This window comes from Monodelphis domestica, chromosome 5, assembly GCF_027887165.1.
Source record: "Monodelphis domestica isolate mMonDom1 chromosome 5, mMonDom1.pri, whole genome shotgun sequence".
In the NCBI taxonomy this organism is placed as follows: domain Eukaryota; kingdom Metazoa; phylum Chordata; class Mammalia; order Didelphimorphia; family Didelphidae; genus Monodelphis; species Monodelphis domestica.
The window spans coordinates 88,618,493-88,644,064 of NC_077231.1; the positions used below are offsets into that span (position 1 = coordinate 88,618,493).

General features: G+C 37.9%; 1 protein-coding gene across 1 annotated transcript in view; it reads right to left on the bottom strand.

Moving 5' to 3' along the window:
• The window catches only part of LOC100020571 (sodium-coupled monocarboxylate transporter 1), a 160,411-nt gene extending 135,845 nt beyond the window's left edge, over window positions 1-24,566 (bottom strand). Inside the window, exon 1 of the mRNA XM_007503301.3 lies at window positions 23,975-24,566. Within this exon, the coding sequence (XP_007503363.1) occupies window positions 23,975-24,304 (330 nt within the window). The 5' untranslated portion in view covers window positions 24,305-24,566. The remainder of the gene's footprint in view (window positions 1-23,974) is intronic.
• Window positions 24,567-25,572: the final 1,006 nt, after the last annotated feature.

Sequence of the window (25,572 nt, forward strand, 5' to 3'; positions counted from 1 at the left end):
TTTGATTTCTTCATCTTAAAACTGTTTATTCATATGTTTTGACCATTTGACAATTGGGGGATGGCTTGTATTCTTATAAATTTAACTTAGTTCTCCATATATTTGGAAAATGATACCTTTATTAGAGAAATTTGTCATAAAAATTCTTTACAAGTTTGTTGTTTCTCTGCAAATCTTGGTTACAGTGTTTTGGTTTGTACAATTTTTTAAAATTTAATTTAGTCAGAATTATTCATTTTACTTCTTATAATTTTTTCCTCCTTTTTTGTCATAAATTCTTCCCTTCCATAGATCCACCAGGTAAACTATTTTACGTTCCTCTCGTTTGCTTATGGTATCACACTTTATGTCTAAATCATATACACATTTTGACCTTGGTATAGGGCATGAAATATTGATCTATACCTAGTTTCTGCCATACTGTTTTCAAGTTTTCCCAGGAGTTTTTGCTAAATAGTGAGTTCTTATCCCCAAAGCAGGGATCTTTGGGTTTATAAAATAGTAGCTTGATAACTAAGGTCATTTGCCCCTGTATATTAGTCCATTGATGCATCATTCTATTTCTTAGCCAGTGCCAGACTGTTTTGATGATTATAGGTTAATAGCATAATTTGAGATCTGGTACTGCTAGACCACTTTCATTTTTTTTCCACTAATCCCTTTGATATTCTTAATTCTTTGTTCTTCCAGATGAATTCTGTTGTTATTTTTTCTAGTTCTATAAAATAACTTTTTGGTAGTTTGATTAGTATAGCACTCAATAGTAAATTAATTAAAGTAGAATTGTCATTTTTATTAAATTATCTTGACCAACCCATGAGCAATTATTATTTTTCCAATTGTTTAGATCTGAGTTTATTTTTTATGAAAAGTTTTTTTTTTGCATTTATGTTCATATACTTCCTATGGTTGTCTTGGAAGCTAGATTCCCAAGTATTTTGTATTGTTAGAGTTTTAAATGAAGTTCCTCATTCTATCTCTTTCTCCTGAACTTTATTGGCAATATATAGTTATTATTTCAATTGGGTTTTAGTTGATTCTCTAGGATTCTCTGAATATACCATCATATCACTTGCAAAAAGTGATAATTTAGTTTCCTCATTGCCTACTTTAATTCCTTCAATTCTCTTTTCTTCTCTTATTGTTAAAGCTAGCATTTCTAGTACAATATTAAATAATATTGGTGATAATGAGCATCCTTGATTTACCTCTGATCTTCTTGGGAAGGATTCTAACTTATACCCATTGCAGACAATACTTGCTGATGGTTTTAGATAGATATTACTTATCCTTTGAAGGAAAGCCCCATTTTTTCATATGCTTTCTAGTGTTTTTAATAGGAATGGGTATTTTTTTTTTGTCAAAGGCTTTTTCCTGAATCTATTGAGATAATCATGTGATTTCTGTTAGTTTTTTATTGAAATGGTCAATTATACTGATAATTTTCCTAATTTTTTTAAACCCTTACCTTCTCTCTTGGAGTCAATACTATGTATTGGATATGTATTAGGAGAGTGATAAGGGCTAGGCAATGGGAGTCAAGTGACTTGCCCAGGGTCACACAGCTGGGAAGTGTCTGAGGACAAATTTGAACCTAGGAACTCCCATCTCTTGGCTTGGCTCTCAATCCACTGAACTAACTACCCAGCTGCCCCCTCCTTCTGAGTTATTTTAAATGGATAAAACAAACTGCATACAGTTAATAGTAATTACATTCATGTAGCACTTAGCTCTTCACGTGGGTTATCTCATTTAAATCTTACAAGAAGTATTCCTGGAAGGTATCTCTTTTAGACCTTGGGAAGGAGGAAGGAAGGAAAGAGTAGAGGATGAAGGATGAAAAAGGAGAGAAGAGAGAAAGGGTAAAAAAAAGGAAGAAATTATTAATGCTCTTCTATGTGCCAGTTCATCTGTTGTCATCTCTTTGCTAGTATTTTATTTAAGATTTTTGCATTGATATATGCCTTAAGAAAATTAGTCTGTAATTTTCATTTTCTGTTTTTGCTCTTCCTGGATTAGGTACCAGCACCATATATGTGTCATGAAAAGAATTTGGTAGGATTACTTATTTGCCCATTTTCCCAAATAGTTTATATAATACTAGGTTTAATTGTTCTTTAAATGTTTGACAGAATTCACTTGTAAATCCATCTGGCCCTGAGGATTTTCTCTTGGGGATTTCTTTCATGTTTTGTTCAACTTCTTTTTCAGAGATGGAATTATTTAAGTATTCTATTTCCTCTTTTGTTAATTTGGGCAATTTATAATTTTGCAAACATTCATACATTTTACTTAAATTGTCAGATTTATTGTCATATAATTGGCAAAATAGCTCCTAATGATTGCTGCAGTTCCTTCTTCATTAGTGATGAATTCACTCATTTCATTTTTGATTCTGGTTATTTGATTTACTTTTTCCTTTTTTGAATCAACTTAATGAATGCTCTATCTTTTTATTTGCTTTTTCACAAAACCAACTCCTAGTCTTATTTTTTAATCCAATAAAATTCTTTCCATTTTGTTAATTTTTCCTTTGGTTTTTAGGATTACCAATTTACTCTTTAATTGAGGAATCAATTTGTTCTTTTTCTTATTGAACTGCCTTTTCTCTATTTTTATCAATTTATATGTTCAGAGATACAAATTTTCCCCTAAGCATTGCTTTGGCTATATCCCATAAATTTTGATGTTATCTCCTCATTGTCATTCTCCTTAATGAAATCAATGTTTCTATAATTTGTTCTTTGACTCACCTCTTTTTTAGAATTAGATTATCTCATTTCCAATTAATTTTTATTTCTTTTTATGGACACTCATTAATTATAATTTTATTGCATTATGATCTGACAAGTATGCATTTATTATTTTTGCTTTTCTGCATTTGGTTCCATTTTGGTGCATCTTGGTTATCTATTACATGGTCAATTTTTGTGTAGGTGCCATTATAGCTGCTAAAAATAAGGTATATTCCTTTTTATTCCCATTCAGTTTTCTCCAGAGAGATATTAAATCTAACTTTTCTAAAATTTTATTCACTTCCTTTAGTTCACTCTTGTTTTTTGGTTATATTTATATAGTTCTGAGAGGGGAAGATTGAGGTTCCCCTCTCCCCCACTAATATAAGTTTTATTGTCAATTTCCTTCTGGAGCTTATTTAATTTCTGCTTTAAAAATTTAGCAGCTATACCATTTTGTGCTTATATTAAGTATTGATATTATTTTATTGTCTATAGTACCTTTGATCAAATTGTAATTTTCTTACTTATCTCTCTTAGTTAGATCTATTCTTGCTTTAGCTTTGTCTGATATAATCATTGGTATTGCTGCTTTTTCACTTCAGCTGAAGCCCCTTTATTCTGTATGCTTATAAACAACATATCATAGAATACTGGTTTTTAATCCATTCTGTTATCTGCTTCCATTTTATGAGGGAGTTCATCCCATTCACATTCATAGATTCACAGTTAGGATTACCATCTGTGCATGCCCCCATCTTATTTTCCCCATTTAATCTTGCTTTTTCTCTCTTCTTTCACTCTGTCTCTCTTCACAAGTGTTTTGCTTTTAATCACTCCCCTACTTCCTCCTTCTTTCTATTATTCCTCCCTCCCCTCACCATGTTATTCCCCTCCTACTTCTCTGTAAGGTAAGACAGGATTCTATAACCAAATGAGTAAGCTTTATTTCCTCTCTGAGCCAATCCTGATGACAAGGTTTTAGCATTGCCCATCACCACCCTCATCCTTCCCTCCACTTAAATAAGTTTTATTTTATTTGTTTTTTGATAATGGACATCTTGACTTTACTCCTAATCTTATTGGGAAGGCTTCTAATTTATCTCAATTGCAAATAATATTTGCTGATGGTTTTAAATAAATTCTACTTAATATTTTGAGGAAAGGCCCTTTCTGGTGTTTCCAGTTGAATAGGGTATTATATTTTGTCAAAAGATTTTTCTGCATCTGTTGAAATAATCAGGTAATTTCTGTTATTTTGGTTATTGATATGGTCAATTATGCTGATGGTCTTCCTAATATTAAACCAGCCATGCATTCTGGCATAAATCCAACCTGGTTGTAGTGAATAATCCTTGCAACATATTGCTGTATTTGCTAGTATTTTATTTGAGATTTTTGCATCTATGTTCATTAAGAAGATTGTTCTATAATTTTCTTTCTCTGTTTTTGATCTTCCTGACCTGGACATCAGTACCATATTTGTGTCATAATAAGAATTTGGTAAGACTCCTTTCTTTGCTTGTTTTGTCAAAAAGTTTGTATAACCTTGGGATTAGTTGTTCTTTAAATATTTGATAGAATTCACTTGTGAACCATTTGGCCCTGGGGATTTTTTTCTGAGGAGTTCATTGATAGCTTGTTCAATTTTTTCTGAGATGGGATTATTTATGTGTTTTATTTCCTCCTTTGTTAATCTAGGCAATTTATATTTTTTCAAGTATTCACCCATTTCACCTAGATTGTCATATTTATTGTCATGTAATTGGGCAAAATAGCTTCTAATAATGGCCTTAATTTTCTCTTCATTAGAGCCGAGATCATCCTTTTCATTTTTGTTTGTGATGATTTGATTCTCTTCTTTTTTTTATCAAATTAACCAATACTTTTTTTTTTCATAGAACCAGCTTCTAGTCTTATTTATTAATTCAACATTTCTTTTACTTTTAATTTTATTAATTTCTCCTTTGATTTTTAGGATTTCTGATTTAGTCTTTATATGTAGATTTTTAATTTGTTCTTTTTCTAGTTTTTTTAGTTATTTGCTGATGTAACCACTCAGGGATATAAATTTTCCTCTGAGTACTACTTTGGCTGTTATCCCATAAATCTTGATATGTCTTCTCATTATTATTCACTTCAGTGAAATCAGTGATTGTTTCTATATTTATTCTTACACCCACCAGTTTTGAAGAATTAGATTTAGTTTTCCAACTAATTTTTAATTTGCCTCTCCATTAACAGTCATTTATAATTTTATCACATTATGATATGAAAAGTTTGCATCTATGATTTTTGTTTTTCTGCATTTGTTCATGATGTTTTTATGCCCTAGTATATAGTCAATCTTTGAATATGTACCATGTACTGCTAAAAAGAAGATATATTCTTTTTTATCACTGTTCAGTTTTATATATATATATATATATATTAACTTTAATTTTTCTACCAATTCATTCACTTCCCTTACTTCTTTCTTATTTATTTTTTATTAGATTTATCTAGTTCTGATAAGGGAAGGTTGAGCTTCTACCACTAGTATAGTTTAACTATCTCTTTCCTCCTTAAGTTTGGTATATGCTGAGTAATGATATTTCTTTATTATTTATACTGCCTTTTATCAAGACAGCCTCCTTATCTCTTTTAAACTGATATATTTTTACTTTGGCTTTTTCTGAGATCATGATTGCTACTCCTGCCTTCTTTATCTCAGATGAAGCCCAATAGATTCTGCTCCAGCTCGTTACCTTTACCCAGTGTCTGTCTCAAATGTGATTTTTGTAAACAACATATGGTAGGATTCTTCCACTCAACTGAACGTTTAGCCAAAAGAAAAACACAGGCACACAATGATGAGCAGCAATGAGGGACCAAAGTAGCCCAGAGTTCATTATAAATGCTCTTTCCATTCAACAGTTCAACAAACTTCCCCAAGAATCATAAAAGTTCCATATCTCAAGGTCTATTTTAGAACAGGACTCTTCCTTAGAAGTCATCTAGTCCAACCAAAGTCAAAAATCTAGTAAATGGCATGGTGGAGAAGAAATTCCCAATAGTTGGATATCCTGAAGGTACACATCTGAACATATATCTAAAAGGCCATTAAAAAAAAAAAACACCCTTACCTTCCATCTTGGAATCAATACTGTGTATTGGTTCCAAGGCAGAAGAGTGTTAAGGACTAGGCAACTGCAGTTAAGTGAGTTGCCCAGGGTCCTACAACTAGGGAGTATTTAAGGTCAGATTTGAACCCAGGACACATCATGTCACTAGGCCTGGCTCACAGCTGCTCCCTAAGAGGCTACATTCAGTATGTCCCCAAGTAGGACCTTTTATCTTCCCATTTAAACCTGCCTCTGTCCCAAACTTCCTTATTTCTTTCCATGGTACCATCATTCTTAAAGTCACAACCCTGAAGTCATTCCCAACGTATCACTTCCTCATCCTCAATCTGTTAATGTTGTCACGTCTACCCCTACAAGCTCTTTCCCATCCATCCCCTTTTCTCTCCACTCACATGGCCACCACTCAAGTTCTTCTGGAGTGTTTTTCTGTTGGTTAAAGGTTCAGTTCAGTGGAAGGATTCACACTGAGGAAATCTCAGCCTTTTGGAAGTTTAGGAATATATCATTTGATACTTTAAAAATTCTGTTGAATCTTACAATTTTTTGTATTGCAATAAAATAGTGACTTATTTCCTATCTTCTTCATTTCTAAATGTATTCCCAATGCAGAGCTGTTGTTCAGTCACTTGAGCTGTGTCTGATGATGCATGACCTCATTTAGAGTCTCCTTGGCAGAGATGCTAAGAGTCACAAGCCATTTCCTTGTCCAGCTCATTTGACAGGTGAGGAGCTGAGACAAACAGGGTTAAGTGACTTGTCCACGATTACAGGGCTAGACAGGAATTCAGGTCTTCCTGAATCCAAGCCCTGCACTCCAACCACTGTGATGTCTAGTAACCGGTCCTATAGACAGAGTTATCCGTTGCAATCAAAGAATAAAACAGTAAGTACATAGGCAGTGTATGGGGTGTTCAGAGAGGGGTAGTATCTCTGGTATAGAGGGCTTGTCGTGCCCTCCTAGGGCAGCTCTCCAGCCACTGACCCTCACCTGACACCCAGCTCTCACTTGTGGCTCCCAGTAGCTGTTAGCATGCGGCAGCGGCCACACCCCAGGCAACGGCTTCAACAGGCCAGCTAAACCTTATGAGGGTAGCCTTCGGGTCATTGTAGACCCCTGGTGAACCAGGGCTTTGCTCACCCCGCATGTGAAGACTGCTTCGGTGGAACAGATGGAAGAAACCAATAAGAAGGTTCAATGGCTGAGAGGGCAACGCAGCAAAGCACTGTAGAGTGCTTAGGGCGTGTTGGAGCACAAAGGACAACACGACTATTCAATGCAGCTGAGGAAGTCTCCAGGTGTAACGACTTTTCGTGCCATTGGACCCAGGCTTCCAACGCTGAGAGAGTGGGACTGTCTCTGTGCATCGACTCTTCCACTTAAATCTCTTTCACGCACAAGTGTCTTTGTGCACACTCATCTATTCATAGATGAAAACGCACAAAGACAATTGTCATTCTCGGTTACCGAGAGACTACTACTACTGCTATGGTAGGTTTCTGGTTTTTTATCTATTCTGCTATCTGCTTCTGTTTTATGGGTGAATTCATCCCATTTATACTGATAGTTATGGTTATCATCTGCATATCCCCCTCCATTTTGACTTCCTTTAATCCTGACCTTTCTCCTTACTCTCTTTTCCTCTTCTTCAGTGTTTTGCTTTTAATCAGTCCCCTCCTTTCTCCTTCTCTTATATTACACCCCTTCCCACCACCTCCCTTCTTATTACCCTCCTACTTCACTATAGGGTCTTTTGATCATCCCCCCAGCCTTTCCCTCCTTTATATTATCCCATCGTCCCATTTCTTATTTCCCCTCTATTTCTCTATAGGTTAAGATACAATTCTATACCCCAATGAATCTGGCTGTTGTTCTCTCTCTGAGTCAATTCCTATGAGAGTAAGGTTTCAGTATTACCAGTCAGCACCCGCTTCCTTTCCATTTTATTAGTTTTCTCCCCCTCCCACCACCTGTTAATGTGCTATAATTTACCCTACTTTACTTCTCTCTTCCCATTTCTTAGTACTATCCTCTTTTTTACTCCTAGTTTTATTTTTTGACATATCATCCTAAACAGCTTAATACCATACCCTCTATGTATACTTGTCCTAACTATTATGATAATGATAACAATTTCTAAGAGTTATAGATATTGTAAAGGTTAAAATTATGGTTGAGACTGAATGTAATAATTATATTTGGTAGCCAAGGATTTTATTCATAAGATCCTAATGAAACACCCAAACTCAGCTGGTGATTTAATTACAACAGGAGGAAGAAAATATCAAGGGGGGGGGGCAGAGAAGGAAAGGAGTTTAACTCAAAACCACTCTGGCTCAGGCTGAGTCAAAGTGGGAGTTTAAGGCCCTGGAGAGCCAAGGCAGAGAAGGGAATCAGACTTTATTACTCATGTGACCAATCTGAAGGAAAGCTGTCTGCGGGGCTCCTCCAAGCTCCTCCAGCATCGAACTGCCCTCTAGCCCTCTCCACAGGAAGTCATGAGAACTCCAGAGGCTGTTCTATACCTCACTTCCTATGCCTCACATGTGCCAATGGTGGCTCAAGCTTGAGTCCTTTTTTTTTTTTTGCACATGTCTGTTGAAGGCCATTTTCTCAGATAATTAAATCTTGAGTTTGATGCAGACCTTCCTAATCTTGTTAAACTAAGAAAGGTGGAGAAGTTAGAGTTTCCAAAACCTGATTCTGTTATTCCAAGTATCTCTATTGTTATTGATCAGGAAATAGCTAAATCAGATCTTCTAAAGAATGGTCTGATTAGGGTAGAATAATTTTAAAATTCACAATATCATCTTTCCATTGAAAAAATATAAAAAATTATTGAAGCCATTAATTTTTTCCTCATTTTCCTTTTTATACTTCTCTTGAGTTGTGTATTTGGGTATCAGATTTTCTGTTTAAGTCTGATCTGTTCTTCAGGAATTCTTGGAAATCTTCTACTTTAGTAAGTGAACATATTTGGTTGTAAACCCAGTTCCCTTTCCTTCTATCATTTTTCAAGCATTCTGATCCTTCAATGTGGAAGCTGCCAGATCCTGTTTAATCCTGAATGGTCCTCCATGATATCTAAATTGTTTCTTTCTGGCTGTTTACAGTATTTTCTCTACAGCCTGGGAGCTCTTGAACTTGACTATTACATTCCTGGGAACTGTCATTTAGAGATTTGTTGCAGGAGGTGATCTGTGAAGGCTTTCCATCTCTATTTTACCCGCTCATTCAAGAATATCAGGGAAGTTTTCTTGGATAATTTCTTGTAATATGTTGTCTAGGCTTTTTTTCCATGACTTTCAGGCAGTCTCTCCTGGGTCTATTTTCCATTTCACTTGTTTTTTCAGAGATATTTCTGATTTTTTTCATACTTTTGATTTAAGTGTTTCTTATTATTTCATGAAATTAGCTATTTGTCCAATTATAATTTTTAAGAAATTATTTTCTGTGAGCTTTTGACCCTCATTTTCCATTTGGCCAATTCTAATTTTTATGAAACTCTTTTCTTCATTGGATTTTTGTGCCTTTTTTTCCATTTGGCTAAGTTTGCTTTTTAGGCTGTGATTTTCTTCTTGCATTGCTTTCATTTCTCTTTCCCATTTTTCTTTTGCTTCTCTAATTTGATTTTTTAATTCCTTTTTGAGCTCTTCCAGAGCCTGAGAGAAATTCCCATTTTTTCTTTGAAGTTGAAGTCCCCTTCTGAGATGGTGCTGTGTTAATCTTTGTCTCCATAATAATTTTCTGTGATTAGGATTTGAGGGGAGGTTGTTTGTTTGTTTTTGCTGCTTGCTCATTTTCTTAGTTTTTTAAACTTTTACTTTTCTCTTAAAGGTGGGCTTTGTTCTCAGGGTAGAGAGGGCACTCTTAAACTTCTATTTTTCCCTACTGTTACCCTCAACTCTTTTTTCTGGGTTTCTGCAAGTTTCAGTTCTTCTAAGATGGTAAGCCTCTGGGTTGGATGCTCTGAAAGCCATCTTTATCTTCAATCTCCTCCAGGGACTTCTTGATGGCTTGCAAGGTTCAAAGTTCTGTGAGCTACCTTATGCTGGGGCTCAGGGCCTCACCTCAATCCTGGGAAGGGGCTCTGGGCATCACTCTGGGCCTATACCAGTCAGGCATACCACAGACTGCCTTGCACTAGAGCTTAGGACCTCACTGCAGGCTTGCTCTAGAGCTTAGAATTTCAAGGGATGGGCATGGGGTTTTCTACTGTTTTAAGCTGGGTCGCAGAGTCTCAAAATTGGCTGGGCCCAGATTCAGAATCTGGAACACCAGTATTCCTTTGTGTGGCTTGCTGTAGGGTGCATGACTTACTGCAGACTGTAAGGCTTTGTTACTGATTGTTCTCCCCCTCTCACCCTAGTGAAAAAGACCCTCTCTTTTTCCTTCCAAGTTGTTTTCTGGAAGAAAGTTGCTTCACTCCCATCTACTTTCTGGTTCTGTCACTCTAGTATTCTTTCTGAAGTGTTATTTTAAGCTTGGTTGGGAGGATTCTCAGAGTAGGTTTGAGCATTCAAGGCTTTTACTCTGCCATCCTGATTCCAGGTCTACTGTGTAGCATCAAAGCCAACTGAGATGTCATAAATCTGAACACATTCCAAGACCCTAAAGTCATGCACACACTACCCTTGGCAAGGATATATTGCCAAGGCACATTAATGGATTTTCCTTGTATTTTACTGGCAATGTTATTGTTGATTACTGATTCTCTTATATAATTGTTCAATCAATATTTTGAATTTTTACTTACTAGTAAATCTATTATTTTACGTAGATTTATAATTTATCATATTATTAGGTATCTAATAAAATTACATGCAAAGCATTTAGTTCTAAAAAGGCATAAAGCCACAAACTGATTAAAGTCACTTAATTAAGTTATCTTTTACAATAAGCATTTAAGACAATAGGTTTTATTACTATCTACTTTCTTATCTGAAATCTCCTTACATCTGGGTTTCTCAACTACTTTTCCCCTTCCTTCATTTTAATTGCTCTTTATGGAATCTAGTAAGCTCAGGATATTTGTAAGATATAGGCAATCTTCTTTCTCCCCCTATATTTCTGAGTAAAAAGCTATTCTGTTTATGTTTATAAGACAAATTAAAAAACAATATTACCAATCTGTTAGGTATATTCCATCTCTAGTCAGGAATTTATTATCTATACTTTTAAGCTGTGGTCCGGGGGTCCAAATCCTATTCTCAGATATCCCCTTCTTAGCCAGTTGTTCACTTCCTAAATTAATTTCTCTCTTCTGTACACTTTGCCTTCAATAAGCAACAATGACAAAAACAAACTGTGCCTCTCCAGTCTTCAATTTCTTGATATGCTATGTACAAACAAACTATATGTACAATAAATTGGAGATAACCAATACAGGAAAGATGTAAGACTTCATTGAGATTGGGAAGGCTTCCTATAGAAGGTTATATTACAGCTAGGAAGTGAAGGAAGCAAAGAGGCAGAGGGGTATTCTAGGCATGAAAGGTAATATATCCAAATGCTAGAATAGGGAAATTAAATATATTGTTTATGAAACAATAAGGAGACTAGTATCACTGGATCATAGTGAAGGGGAATAACTTTGGGGAGAGTAAGGCAGATGTGGTTATGGAGAGCTTTGAAAGAGAGTACTGGAAGTGACAAGGGGCCACATAAGTTTCTTAAGTGTGTCAAAAGGAAGACACTGAAGTTTATTGAGTAGAGGGAATGACATGGTCAGACCTACCAATTAAGAAGATAATTTTGAAAGCTGAGTGGAAGATGGATTAAAGTTGGGGGAGACTTGTTGAGGGCAGAAATATCAACCAGTAGACAACTACAGTAGTTCAAATTTGAGGTGGTGGCAGCAGCAGAAGAGATTAGAGGGCATATGTGAAAGACTGCTCAAAGGTAAAAATGAAAGGATTTAGAAACTGATTTGGACATGTAGGATGAGAAAGTAAAGAGTTAAGGACAACACCTAGGAGCCAAGCCTTGATACCTAAGAGAATAGTAGTAGTGCTCTCAATAATAATAGGACAGGTAGGAGGGAATTGGGTTTAGGAAAAAAGATGAGTTCTCTTTTGGACATCTTTCATTTAAGATGTCTACTGAACATTAGTTTAAGATGTGAGATTCCTGAAGATCAACAGAGAATCTGGGGCAAAAAAAAAAGGTAGAATTGAGAATCATCAGGATATAAATGGTAAGTAAATCAATGGGAAATGATGAAATCATCAAGAGAGGTAGTATAAAGTGAGAAGAGAAGAGGGGCTAAGAAGGAATCCTGAGGAATCCCTACAGTTAGAGGATATAATCTAGATGAAGATAACCCAAAGGAAAATGAGATCCCAGGTAGGTAGAAAGAGAATAGGAAAGGGTGGTATTCCAACAACTGAAAAAGAAGAGAATATCATAAAAAGAGAATGATCAACAATGGTAAAGGACAAAGAAAGGTTGAAGAGAATGAGGATTAAGAAAATGGCATTCTTATTTGGTTTTTTAAAATAAATTTTTTCCTTCTTTAACTCTTCTGGGAACTTTTCTTAGGCTTGTGTCTAATCTTTATTTTTCCTTGAGGTTTTGCTTGCATATGTTTTCAAGTCATTGTCTTCTGTATTTATATTTCAAATATCCTTATCATCATAATAGCTTCTAATTCTCATTTTTTTTCTCCTTCATCCAGTCTACTTTAGACTTTATATTAGTGTTGGATTCTGCCCACTGCTGAAGGACCAGGAAGGAATGTCTGGACTGATCATCTATTTTTTTATGTGGTTCTGCTCTTTTAACAGTTAGTTTTGGAAGTTGCAAGCTTTTAGTGCTCCCAAAGTAGTATAATCATGAAATTTTTTCATTGCTCTCCAAGTCAAAATTCTACATATTTCTGACCTAGGTTTGCATCTGTTGGATCATGTGTGGTTGAGTGTCCATACACTACTGCTGGCCCTAATTCATTAGACTGCTGGAAGGTTCTATAGGTTCAAAGTGAATGAACTGCTGACTTCCCTTTTGTCTTGGTATCCTGGTCTGATTATCCAATTGTAGGCTTACTTTATTTGGGTCTAAAGGTTAAAACTAGTCCTCACTCTGCCTATGGGTTCAGAACCACACAGCTAAATTGTTAGAAATTGATCTTTGACTTCCGGTCAAGATGGCGGTGTAGAAGCAGCGAAAGTTCAGACCTCGGAAACCCTTCCTTACCGATCGCAAACAGAGTGCTCCTAGGCCACCGAAATTCAAGCTGAACAACAGGATAGACCTGGGGAAACCTCCTCCTGGACCTGGATCAAAAGGTACCACACCCCAAAAGCCAGAACCCTAGATCACTCGGATCTAAGGGGTAGACAGAAAGAAGGTCCCAGGACCCATCCCCCCCAACCCAGAGTGCTGAGCCCAAGGCAGCAGCGGGAACCTCAGGGCTCTGAGGACTCACCTTGAAAACAACCTGAGCCAGTCTCCGGAGCACCCAACACAGACGGCAGGGAAGCATAGAGAGAAGGGGGAAGCCTGTGGCCCCCTGGCTGGATTCTTCCATCTGGGTCTCGGGGGAGGTCCCAGCTTTGGGGCACCAGCTGAGCCCAATCCCATCGGGAGCCCTCAGAGCTACTGAAAGGACAGAGGGCTCAGGGATAGCAAAGGGGTTGCTCTGAAGAGCCTCCCTTGAAAGTAACCCGGGCCAGTTTCTGGGCACTCAACACAGACTGTGGAAGAGGAGGTTGCTGCTTTTCTTTTTCTTCCTTTTTTTGGCTCTGGGATCTTTCGGCCCACACCACCTGAACCTAGTCCCATCAGGAGCCCTCAGAGTCCAGGCAAGCCACAACCCCTCCCCCTTTAGAGAGCAGGGTCTTCTGAAAGAACCAGCTGAACCTAATCCCATCAGGAGCCCTCAGAGCTGCTGAAAGGACAGAAAACTCAGGGCTGGCAAGGGGGTTGCTCCTGGGAGCTTACCTTGAAAGTAACCCGGGCCAGTTTCTGGGCACTCAACACAGACTGTGGAAGAGGAGGTTGCTGCTTTTCTTTTTCTTCCTTTTTTTGGCTCTGGGATCTTTCAGCCCACACCACCTGAACCTAGTCCCATCAGGAGCCCTCAGAGTCCAGGCAAGCCACAACCCCCCCCCCCCTTAGAGAGCAGGGTCTTCTGAAAGAACCAGCTGAACCTAATCCCATCAGGAGCCCTCAGAGCTACTGAAAGGACAGAAAACTCAGGGCTGGCAAAGGGGTTGCTCCAAAGAGCTTACCTTGAAAGTAACCCGGGCCAGTTTCTGGGCACTCAATACAGACTGTGGAAGAGGAGGTGGCTGTTTTTTTTTTCTCTTCCTTTTTTTGGCTCTGGGATCTTTCAGCCCACACCACCTGAACCTAGTCCCATCAGGAGCCCTCAGAGTCCAGGCAAGCCACAACCCCTCCCCCCTTAGAGAGCTGGGTCTTCTGAAAAAACAGAAACCTAGAGGCGAAGTCAAGATGGCAGCCTAGAAGGAGCATAGACCTGGCAGCCTGGCCAGAGCTTTAGAGATCCTCCATATCTGCTCCAGCTGTCCAGGAAGTTTAAAACTCAGAATAAACCCAGCCCAACTAAACTGAACTCAATCCCATCAAAAGTCTCCAGAACACAGGGAAGCCCAGGCTCCCCATCCATCCTCACTGACTGCTGGACTTTAAGCCAATCAAAAGCCTCCAGAGGACAGGAAAGCTCAAACCCCCAACAACCCTCCCTCAGAGATTACACCAAGAGATCCTCTGTTAAAGCTCCAAGAGGGGAGACTGTTAGAAGTCCCTAAAAAACAAAAAAATGAGAGGAACAAGAGCACAGACAAATACAGGGAGGAAAGAAGGGGTGAATTTGAACAAACAACAGAAACAGAAGAAAGAAACTACAATAGATAGCTACTACTCACCAAATGGAACAGAGGGGGAGAGATCAGCAAATGATAAACCAGAAATCCCAGCGAATAGGATACAGGCTGTGGAAGAACTCAAAACACAACTAAGAGAGGCTAAAGACAATTGGGAAAAGAACTTAAAAATTAAGATAAGTCATTTGGAAACAGAGGCACTTGAACTAAAACAAGAAAATAGTGTCCTGAAAGCCAAAATCATCCAGCTGGAAAATGAGGCAAAGGAGATGAAAGATGAGGCAAAGGAGATGAAAGACGAGATTAAAGAGGATGAAAGATGATCTTCAAAGAAACTCAGACCAGAAGGAAAAAGACGACCAAAAAGCCAAAGATGAAATCCAATCTTTAAGAACCAGAGTAAAACAACTAGAATCAAGTGACATCACAAGGCAGCAGGACACTATAAAACAAAACAAAAAGAATGAAAAAATTGAGGAAAATGTGAAGCATCTCATTCACAAAAGAGACGAGTTAGAAAATCGTTCAAGAAGAGACAATTTAAGAATAATTGGACTACCAGAAGACCACGACAAAAGAAAAAGCCTGGACATAATACTAGAGGAAATTATCCAGGAAAACTGTCCCGAAATCCTATAACAAGAGGGGAAAGTGGAGATTGAAAGAATCCACAGATCACCCCCTGTTTTTAATCCCCAACTGACAACACCAAGAAATGTTATAGCCAAATTCAAAAACAATCAGATAAAAGAACAGGTATTACAAGCTGCCAAGAAGAAACCATTCAGATACCATGGAAACATGGTGAGGATAACACAGGATCTGTCTGCATCCACACTGAAGGACCAAAAGACATGGAATATGATATTCCGGAAAGCAAGGGAATTAGGCCTACAGCCAAGAATAAAATACCCATCAAAACTGACTATATTCTTACAGGGGAAAGTATGGTCATTTAACACAACAGAAGAGTTCCAAGCATTCATAAATAAAAGACCAGACCTGAACAGAAAATTTGAAGTCCAACCACAGAACTCAAGAGAATCATCAAAAGGTAATTAAAAAAGAGGGGGAAAACAACAACAACAACAACAAAGGTTTTTTTTTAAGAGACTCAATAAGTTAAAATGATATGTATCCCTATAAGAAAAGAGGTCATTGGCAACTCTTAAAAACTGTTGCTATCACCTAAGCAGCTAGAAGAAACTACACTCAGAGGGAACAGTGACAAACTGTATAGGATGAAAGGACAAGACATTAATAGGTATATAGAGATATGCATAAATACATATACATGTGTATGTGTATATATATATATACATGACTAAAGCTAAAAAAGAAAAGAGGTTATGACTAAAAGAAATGGGAAAAGAAACAAATGGGGGTAAATTTATATGTCACAAAGAAGGCCATGGCGGGAGGGGGGAGAACATCGATACACTGGAAGGGTAAAGAGGTTGGAGATAGGAAATATTCAACTCTTACGTACTTTGAAAATGACCCAAAGAGGGAAGAACAATCCAATCCATTGGGGAAGAGAATAGATTTGCGCCCTATAGGGGAGTAGAAGGGTAAAAAACAGACTGGTGGGGAGGGAAGCAGTACAAGGGAGGGAGAGGGGGGGGATTTTTAAAAAGACTACATGGGAAAATAAGGGAGGGAATAAGAAGGGAGGGGGGTAGAAAGGAAAATACAAGGGGGACTGATTTAAAGTAAATCACTGGACTAAAAGGTAGAGCTGAAGAAGAAAGGTTAGAATTAGGGAAGGATATCAAAATGCCAGGGAGTCCACAAGTGACAGTCATAAAATTGAACGTGAATGGGATGAACTCACCCATAAAACGTAGACGAATAGAAGAATGGATTAGAATCCAAAACCCTACCATATGTTGTCTCCAAGAAACACACATGAGGCGGGTAGACACCCACAAGGTCAGAATTAAAGGATGGAGTAAGACCTTCTGGGCCTCAACTGACAGAAAGAAGGCAGGAGTGGCAATCATGATATCTGATAAAGCCAAAGCAAAAATAGACCTGATCAAAAGGGATAGGGAAGGTAATTATATTTTGTTAAAAGGGACTTTAGATAATGAGGAAATATCAGTAATAAACATGTATGCACCAAATAATATAGCACCCAAATTTCTAATGGAGAAACTAGGAGAATTGAAGGAAGAAATAGACAGTAAAACCATATTAGTGGGAGACTTGAACCAACCATTATCAAATTTAGATAAATCAAATAAAAAAATAAATAAGAAAGAGGTAAAAGAAGTGAACGAAATCTTAGAAAAATTAGAATTAATAGACATATGGAGAAAAATAAATAGGGATAAAAAGGAATACACCTTCTTCTAAGCACCACATGGCACATTCACAAAGATTGACCATACATTAGGTCACAGAAACATGGCACACAAATGCAGAAAAGCAGAAATAATAAATGCAGCCTTTTCAGATCACAAGGCAATAAAAATAACGATCAGTAATGGTACATGGAAAACCAAATCAAAAACTAATTGGAAACTAAACAATATGATACTCCAAAATCATTTAGTTAGAGAAGAAATCATAGAAACAATAATTTCATCAAGGAAAATGACAATGGCGAGACATCCTTTCAAACTTTTAGGGATGCAGCCAAAGCAGTAATCAGAGGTAAATTCATATCCCTGAGTGCATATATTAACAAACTAGGGAGAGCAGAGATCAATCAATTGGAAATGCAAATAAAAAAACTCGAAAGTGACCAAATTAAAAACTCCCAGCAGAAAACCAAACTAGAAATCCTAAAAATTAAGGGAGAAATTAATAAAATCGAAAGTGATATAACTATTGATTTAATAAATAAGACAAGAAGCTGGTACTTTGAAAAAACAAACAAAATAGACAAAGTACTGGTCAATCTAATTAAAAAAAGGAAGGAAGAAAAGCAAATTAACAGCATCAAAGATGAAAAGGGGGACATCACCTCCAATGAAGAGGAAATTAAGGCAATCATTAAAAATTACTTTGCCCAATTATATGGCAATAAATATACCAATTTAAGTGATATAGATGAATATATACAAAAATACAAACTGCCTAGACTAACAGAAGAGGAAATAGAATTCTTAAATAATCCCATATCAGAAAATGAAATCCAACAGGCCATCAAAGAACTCCCTAAGAAAAAATCCCCAGGGCCTGATGGATTCACCAGTGAATTCTATCAAACATTCAGAGAACAGTTAATCCCAATACTATACAAACTATTTGACATAATAAGCAAAGAGGGAGTTCTACCAAACTCCTTTTATGACACAAACATGGTACTGATTCCAAAACCAGGCAGGTCAAAAACAGAGAAAGAAAACTATAGACCAATCTCCCTAATGAATATAGATGCAAAAATCTTAAACAAAATATTAGCAAAAAGACTTCAGCAAGTGATCAGAAGGGTCATCCACCATGATCAAGTAGGATTTATACCAGGGATGCAGGGCTGGTTCAATATTAGGAAAACCATCCACATAATTGACCACATCAACAAGCAATCCAACAAGAACCACATGATTATCTCAATAGACGCAGAAAAAGCCTTTGATAAAATACAACACCCATTCCTATTAAAAACACTAGAAAGCATAGGAATAGAAGGGTCATTCCTAAAAATAATAAACAGTATATATCTAAAACCATCAGCTAATATCATTTACAATGGGGATAAACTAGATGCATTCCCAATAAGATCAGGAGTAAAACAAGGATGCCCATTATCACCTCTATTATTTGACATCATACTAGAAACACTAGCAGTAGCAATTAGAGAAGAAAAAGAAATTGAAGGCATCAAAATAGGCAAGGAGGAGACCAAGTTATCACTCTTTGCAGATGACATGATGGTCTACTTAAAGAATCCTAGAGATTCAACCAAAAAGCTAATTGAAATAATCAACAACTTTAGCAAAGTTGCAGGATACAAAATAAACCCACATAAGTCATCAGCTTTTCTATATATCTCCAACACAGCTCAGCAGCAAAAACTAGAAAGAGAAATCCCATTCAAAATCACCTTAGACAAAATAAAATACCTAGGAATCTACCTCCCGAGAGAAACACAGGAACTATATGAACACAACTACAAAACACTCGCCACACAACTAAAACTAGACTTGAGCAATTGGAAAAACATTAACTGCTCATGGGTAGGACGAGCCAATATAATAAAAATGACCATCCTACCCAAACTTATTTATCTATTTAGTGCCATACCCATGGAACTCCCAAAAAATTTCTTTACTGATTTGGAAAAAACCATAACAAAGTTCATTTGGAATAACAAAAGATCAAGGATATCCAGGGAAATAATGAAAAAAACACAAATGAGGGGGGCCTAGCAGTCCCAGACCTCAAACTATATTACAAAGCAGCAGTCATCAAAACAATTTGGTACTGGCTAAGAGACAGAAAGGAGGATCAGTGGAATAGACTGGGGGCAAGTGACCTCAGCCAGATAGTATATGATAAACCCAAAGATCCCAGGTCTTGGGACAAAAATCCACTATTCGATAAGAACTGCTGGGAAAATTGGAACCGACAGTGTGGGAGAGATTAGGAATTGATCAACACCTGACACCCTACACCAAGATAAATTCAAAATGGGTGAAAGACTTAAACATAAAGAAGGAAACCATAAGTAAATTGGATAAACACAGAATAGTATACATGTCAGACCTTTGGGAGGGGGAAGACTTTAAAACCAAGCAAGACATAGAAAGAATCACAAAATGTAAAATAAATAATTTCGACTACATCAAATTAAAAGGCTTTTGTACAAACAAAACCAATGTAACTAAAATCAGAAGGAAAACAACAAATTGGGGAAAAATCTTCATAAAAACTTCTGACAAAGGTTTAATTACTCAAATTTATAAAGAGCTAAATCAATTGTACAAAAAATCAAGCCATTCCCCAATTGATAAATGGGCAAGGGACATGGATAGGCAGTTTTCAGATAAAGAAATCAAAACTATTAATAAGCACATGAAGAAGTGTTCCACATCCCTTATAATCAGAAAGATGCAAATCAAAACAACTCTGAGGTATCACCTCACACCTAGCAGATTGGCTAACATGACAGTTATGGAAAGTAATGAATGCTGGAGGGGATGTGGCAAAGTAGGGACATTAATTCATTGCTGGTGGAGTTGTGAACTGATCCAGCCATTCTGGAGGGCAATTTGGAACTATGCACAAAGGGCGATAAAAGAATGTCTTCCTTTGATCCAGCCATAGCTCTGCTGGGTCTGTACCCCAAAGGTATAAAGGACAAAAAGACTTGTACAAAAATATTCATAGCTGCGCTCTTTGTGGTGGCCAAAAATTGGAAAACGAGGGGATGCCCATCAATTGGGGAATGGCTGAACAAATTGTGGTATATGTTGGTGATGGAATATTATTGTGCAAAAAGGAATAATAAAGTGGAGGAATTCCATGGAGACTGGAACGACCTCCAGGAAGTGATGCAGAGCGAGAGGAGCAGAACCAGGAGAACATTGTACACAGAGACAAACACACTATGGTATAATCGAACGTAATGGACTTCTCCATTAGTGGCAGTGTAATGTCCCTGCACAATCTGCAGGGATCAAGGAGAAAAAACACTATCCATAAGCAGAGGACAAACTGAGGGAGTAGAAACACCGAGGAAAAGCAACTGCCTGACTACAATGGCTGAGGGGACATGGCAGAGGAGAGACTCTAAACGAACACTCTAATGCAAATACTAACAACATGGCAATGGGTTCGAATCAAGAACACATGTGATACCAGTGGAATCACACGTCGGCCACGGGGGGTGGGAAGGAGGAAAAGAAAATGATCTTTGTCTTTAATGAAAAATGCATGGAAATGATCAAATAAAATACTATAAAATTAAAAAAATAAATAAATAAATAAATTGTTAGAAATTAATCCTGGCTTCTTTACAGCTTGGGGCTCCCTCTTCAATGTCAACTCCTCCCTCTCTGCCCTGGAATTTTAGATCTAGAATTTGTAAGGGGAAATGGAGCTGCCACTTGGTTGTTGTTCCCAGCACCAGTTCAATGGTCCCTTCTGTACCCTGGTTCTTCCTGCCTCATGTTCCCTCTTTGCTATCTTGCACTCTATAGGTACTGGAATGCTCCTGCAACTATAAAATTAAAATAAATAAATAAATAAATAAATTGTTAGAAATTAATCCTGGCTTCTTTACAGCTTGGGGCTCCCTCTTCAATGTCAACTCCTCCCTCTCTGCCCTAGAATTTTAGATCTAGAATTTGTAAGGGGAAATGGAGCTGCCACTTGGTTGTTGTTCCCAGCACCAGTTCAATGGTCCCTTCTGTACCCTGGTTCTTCCTGCCTCATGTTCCCTCTTTGCTATCTTGCACTCTATAGGTACTGGAATGCTCCTGCAACTGTGCTGTGCTACCAGCCATCCTCCAGAGACTTTTTGTTGGCATTACAAGTCAGAATTCAGTCTGACATTTTCTAGATTATTGTAAAGGAGATATACTACTCTCACTCTGCCATCTTGATTCTGCCTTCACTTATTCTGCATTTATGGTTATTTATTTATGCATCACTGATTCCCTTCCTAGACCAACACATTATGACTTGGAACAAATTGGAGACATTTAGCACGGGATAGAAGAGCCTAAAAAAGGCCATGGTAATTATCTTTTAAGTCTCCAAAGCACTGATAAATGGAAGAATTAGATTTGTTCTACTTGTACACAGAGCAACAGATCATGAGTTATAGAGAAACATTTAGGTTTGATATAAGGAAATACATAATTATCCAAACTGGCATGACCTTTGGCTGGAAATAGTCCAAAAAAGATTCATGTTGAAGTACAGATCCAATTAGAACTTTTTAAACTCTGAAATTTTGTGGTTAAAACTGTTTCTAGCACCTAATTCTTAACAGATATTGGACATTTTATAAATCTACTTTGAATTGAAATGGGGTTATTTTAACTGAATAGAGTAGTCATAAGAAGTAGATATGACTCAGATCCCATTTCTGACCTGGAAAGATAATATAATCAAAAACTCTGTAAACACTTAATAAGCACTATTGCACTAGGTGCTGGGCATACAAAAATTAAAAACAAACAACATATTCAATACTTCAAGTGGGGGAGCACAGGGTGTACATGTATAGAATAGTAATACAAAGTATAATATAATGGGAACAAAATAAACAAAACAGTTGTCTAGAAAAATCTGAGAACAGTTTTCTTCCAGAGGGAGAATTAAGGTGGTTTCATGGTTGACAAGATGATGAAAATGATGAAATATTATTTTAAGAAATGAAGAAGATGGCTTCAGAAAACTTTTGGAAGACTTATAAGAACTGATCCAAAGTGAAGTAAGCAGAATATCATATATAGTTAACAACAATGCTATAACAAAAACCTGTGAGTCATTGCTACTCTGATTAATGCAATGATCCACAACATTTTCAAGTGATGCATGTTAAAAAATGCTGTTCTCCAGAGAGAAGTGACAAACTCTGAATGCAGATTCAAGTATGTTTCACTTTATTTTTCTTACCCTTATTTTTTGCAACATGGCTAACATGAAAAAGTGTTTTGCATGACTTCATATGTATAATGGATATTGTATTTCTTGCCTTCTCAAGGTAGGTGGGGGAGTGGGTGATCAAGGGGAAAAATTTAAATTTTAAAATTTAAAAAAATTTAAATTTTAAATTAAAAAAATTCTATCTGAGCTAACTAGTGGTAAGATTTAAAAGGCAGGAATGAAGAGGGATTCCAACTCAGGACAGAAATCCATGGAGGAACTATCAAAGACTGGAGCCAATTTATCAAGTCTGATAAACAATCAAGTCAGGCAAGAATGTTAAGTCTATATGAAAGAACAATGTAAATAAAGTAAGGCTGTTAAGTTGCAGTCACTCAGTAGTTTCTATTTTAACCCAACAAGTGGTGGGAGAGCTGAACAATTCTGTGAACATGGGAGAATAAATTTAGCAAGTTTTAATAGGCTTAAACTGAGATTTGGGGGAAAGCCTATGTAAATTGGGGTATCTTCTTCATGGCTTGTGGAAGAAACCTCAAAGGTATCCCTGGAACCTGCATTCCTGGACCTTATTACTGCTTTTCCAACTATGTTTTTTGTATTCCTGGAACAGTTTCCTAACTTGACTTCGTGTCTCCCAAGAAAAGGTAGGTCTACGAGAGCCATAGGACTTTAATTTTAGCTTTCAAATCTATAGACCTGGCACATAGTATGCATTTAAGCTGGTATGAAACCTGAAACAGCCACTGCGCTAGTTTTCCTTGCTTTCAAACTCCACTCTTCCCTGGCTCTCTATACCTGGGGTGGGGGTGTTAATAAAGCATATTCCATACCTACAGAGAGGTAGACTAGTAAATGACCAGGGTTCAGGTCCACTGGCTACGTTAGCTGCTTCTCAGTACCCTAGATAATTCCTACAGAGTTAAAGCCTATGGAGGCAGCCCTGACAAATCCAGGAGCCAGAAAGACCCCAATGCCTAAGAAATTCTGAGCAAGTAGTTGAGTGCCTGCCTCAAGGCAACAAAGACTTTAAGTCACAAATGTCATTGGCTGCCAATCACTTCACTTTTCAATGATCCCAAGACTGCATCAAGACGCAGAATAGCCTCAAATCTGCCCTGTTGCAAGGACTTTCATCATCAGGGCTCCCAACACCATTGAAACCTCAAGAAACTGTGCCAACCCCAAAAGCGGCTGGTGTGAAAATCAGTCAAAAAACAGTCAAAAAGCATTTATTAGATACCTATAGTTCTAAGCACTGGTGATACCTAAGAAAGGCAAAAAGTCTCTGCCCTCAAGGAGCTCGCTATATATAATAGGGAAGACACGATACAACTATGTTCAAACGAGGACAGAGTTGACATCAAAGCCTCTACCATTAAGAACCAAGAAAGGCTCCGTGCATAATGTGAGGTTTACCTGGGACTTAAAAGAAAACTTCTCCCCCTCCCCCTTTCTTCATATCTTGTTATCTGCCCTCCCTTAGCTCTGTGTCTGGCACGTAGTCTGAGTTTCAAAGGTAGAGAGGACTTATTTTTTGCCTTCTTTATATCTTGTGCCCCCTCCTGTGCCCCGCACTTCCGTGCTAGATGAGCTTCTGATTTGGCCGTTCTGTGTATCTTGTTCCCCACCCCCTCCCCTGCTCTGTGCCAGCACGCAGTAGGCTCTTCCAGGCTACATTACCACCCATTCTCCCCTGTCAACCTCATATGTGCTCTTGATCCCGAGCCGGTAGAAGACGGGCATGTAGATCTCTCCTGTGATAAAGACCGTCGCCAAGTACGAGATGTTGAAGAGTACGAACTTGGCACCGAAGCGGTACACCTCAGCGGGAGTGCCCAGCACGGTGATGGCTGACATGAAACTGGCAGCGAGCGACAGGGACACGGGATACGCAGTCATCTGACGCCCGCCTAGGAGGAAGTGAAGCTCTGTTTTCTTGCGTTCTGTCAAAGCGTAGTAGAGGCCAAATAAGGCAGAGAGAATAAGCAAGCCGAGGAACACCAAGTAGTCCACTACGCCCAAGTTCGACATAGCGGCAGTGGTGAATGGGTCTCGTCACAGCCTCTCCGCCCCCTTGGCTCTCAGCCATTTCAGTCCCGGAGAGGACGCACACACACTAAAACCCCTCCTCGAGAGGGCTTAATAATGGTCTCCTGAGCCTCTATTTCGACATAATTCGTTGCCTTGGTAATTCTGGAAGCTTGGTGGCCTGTGCAGTTGCAGTCGGAGATCCCATCCTACATTCTTCAGTTTTGCTTATTGGCTCCGTTTCCCTGGGTTAGTCACGTAAGCATCAGGCTGTATCATCGCCCTCCAATGGAGATAACAGCATCGACGTAGCTCCCAATTACTGTTGGGTTCAAACCAGGGCAAATTTGCAAAGCTTTTAACCACAGTGCCTGGCACATAGAAGAGCATTAATAATTTCTTTTTTTTTTACCCTTTCTCTCTTCTCTCCTTTTTCATCCTTCATCCTCTACTCTTTCTTTCCTTCCTTCCTCCTTCCCATGGTCTAAAAGAAATACCTGCCAGGAATACTTCTTGTAAGATTTAAATTGAGATAACCCACGTGAAGAGCCAAGTGCTACATGAATGTAGTTACTATTAACTGTATGCAGTTTGTTTTATCCATTTAAAATAACTCAGAAGGAGGGGCCAGCTGGGTAGTTAATTCAGTGGATTGAGAGCCAAGCCTAGAGATGGGAGTTCCTAGGTTCAAATTTGGCCTCAGACACTTCCCAGCTGTGTGACCCTGGACCAGTCACTTATCCTCCACTGCCTAGCCCTTACAGCTCTTCTGCCTTGGAACCAATACATAGTATTGACTCCAAGACAGAAGGTAAGGGTTAAAAAAAATAAAATAATAAAAATAACTCAGAAGGGATGCAGAGGCTTCACCAGGCCACCAGAGGGCTTCATGGCATCAAAAAGAAAAAGAAAAAAAAATTAAGAATCCCTGGTTTGTCCATTAGTTTCAATTCCATTAGATTGTGAGCTCTTTGAAGGCTGGGTCTTTGGACTCTCTTTATATTCCCAGTGCTTGTACAATATGTGAAAATTAAATTTAACTCTCCCCTGAGTGTAATAATAAAATTAATTGACTCTCCCCTGATTGTGAAGATTTAAATTATAAGATCTGCCTATTTTTAGATTTAATCCCCATAAGTGTAAACACCCTACTTAAAGTTGAGCATATAGATCTGCCCATTTTAGATTTAATCACAAAAGATGTAAAACCCCATTTCACACATTAAATGGAAGGTCTGTGACCTATGTGTGAAATAGGGGGTGACAAATCA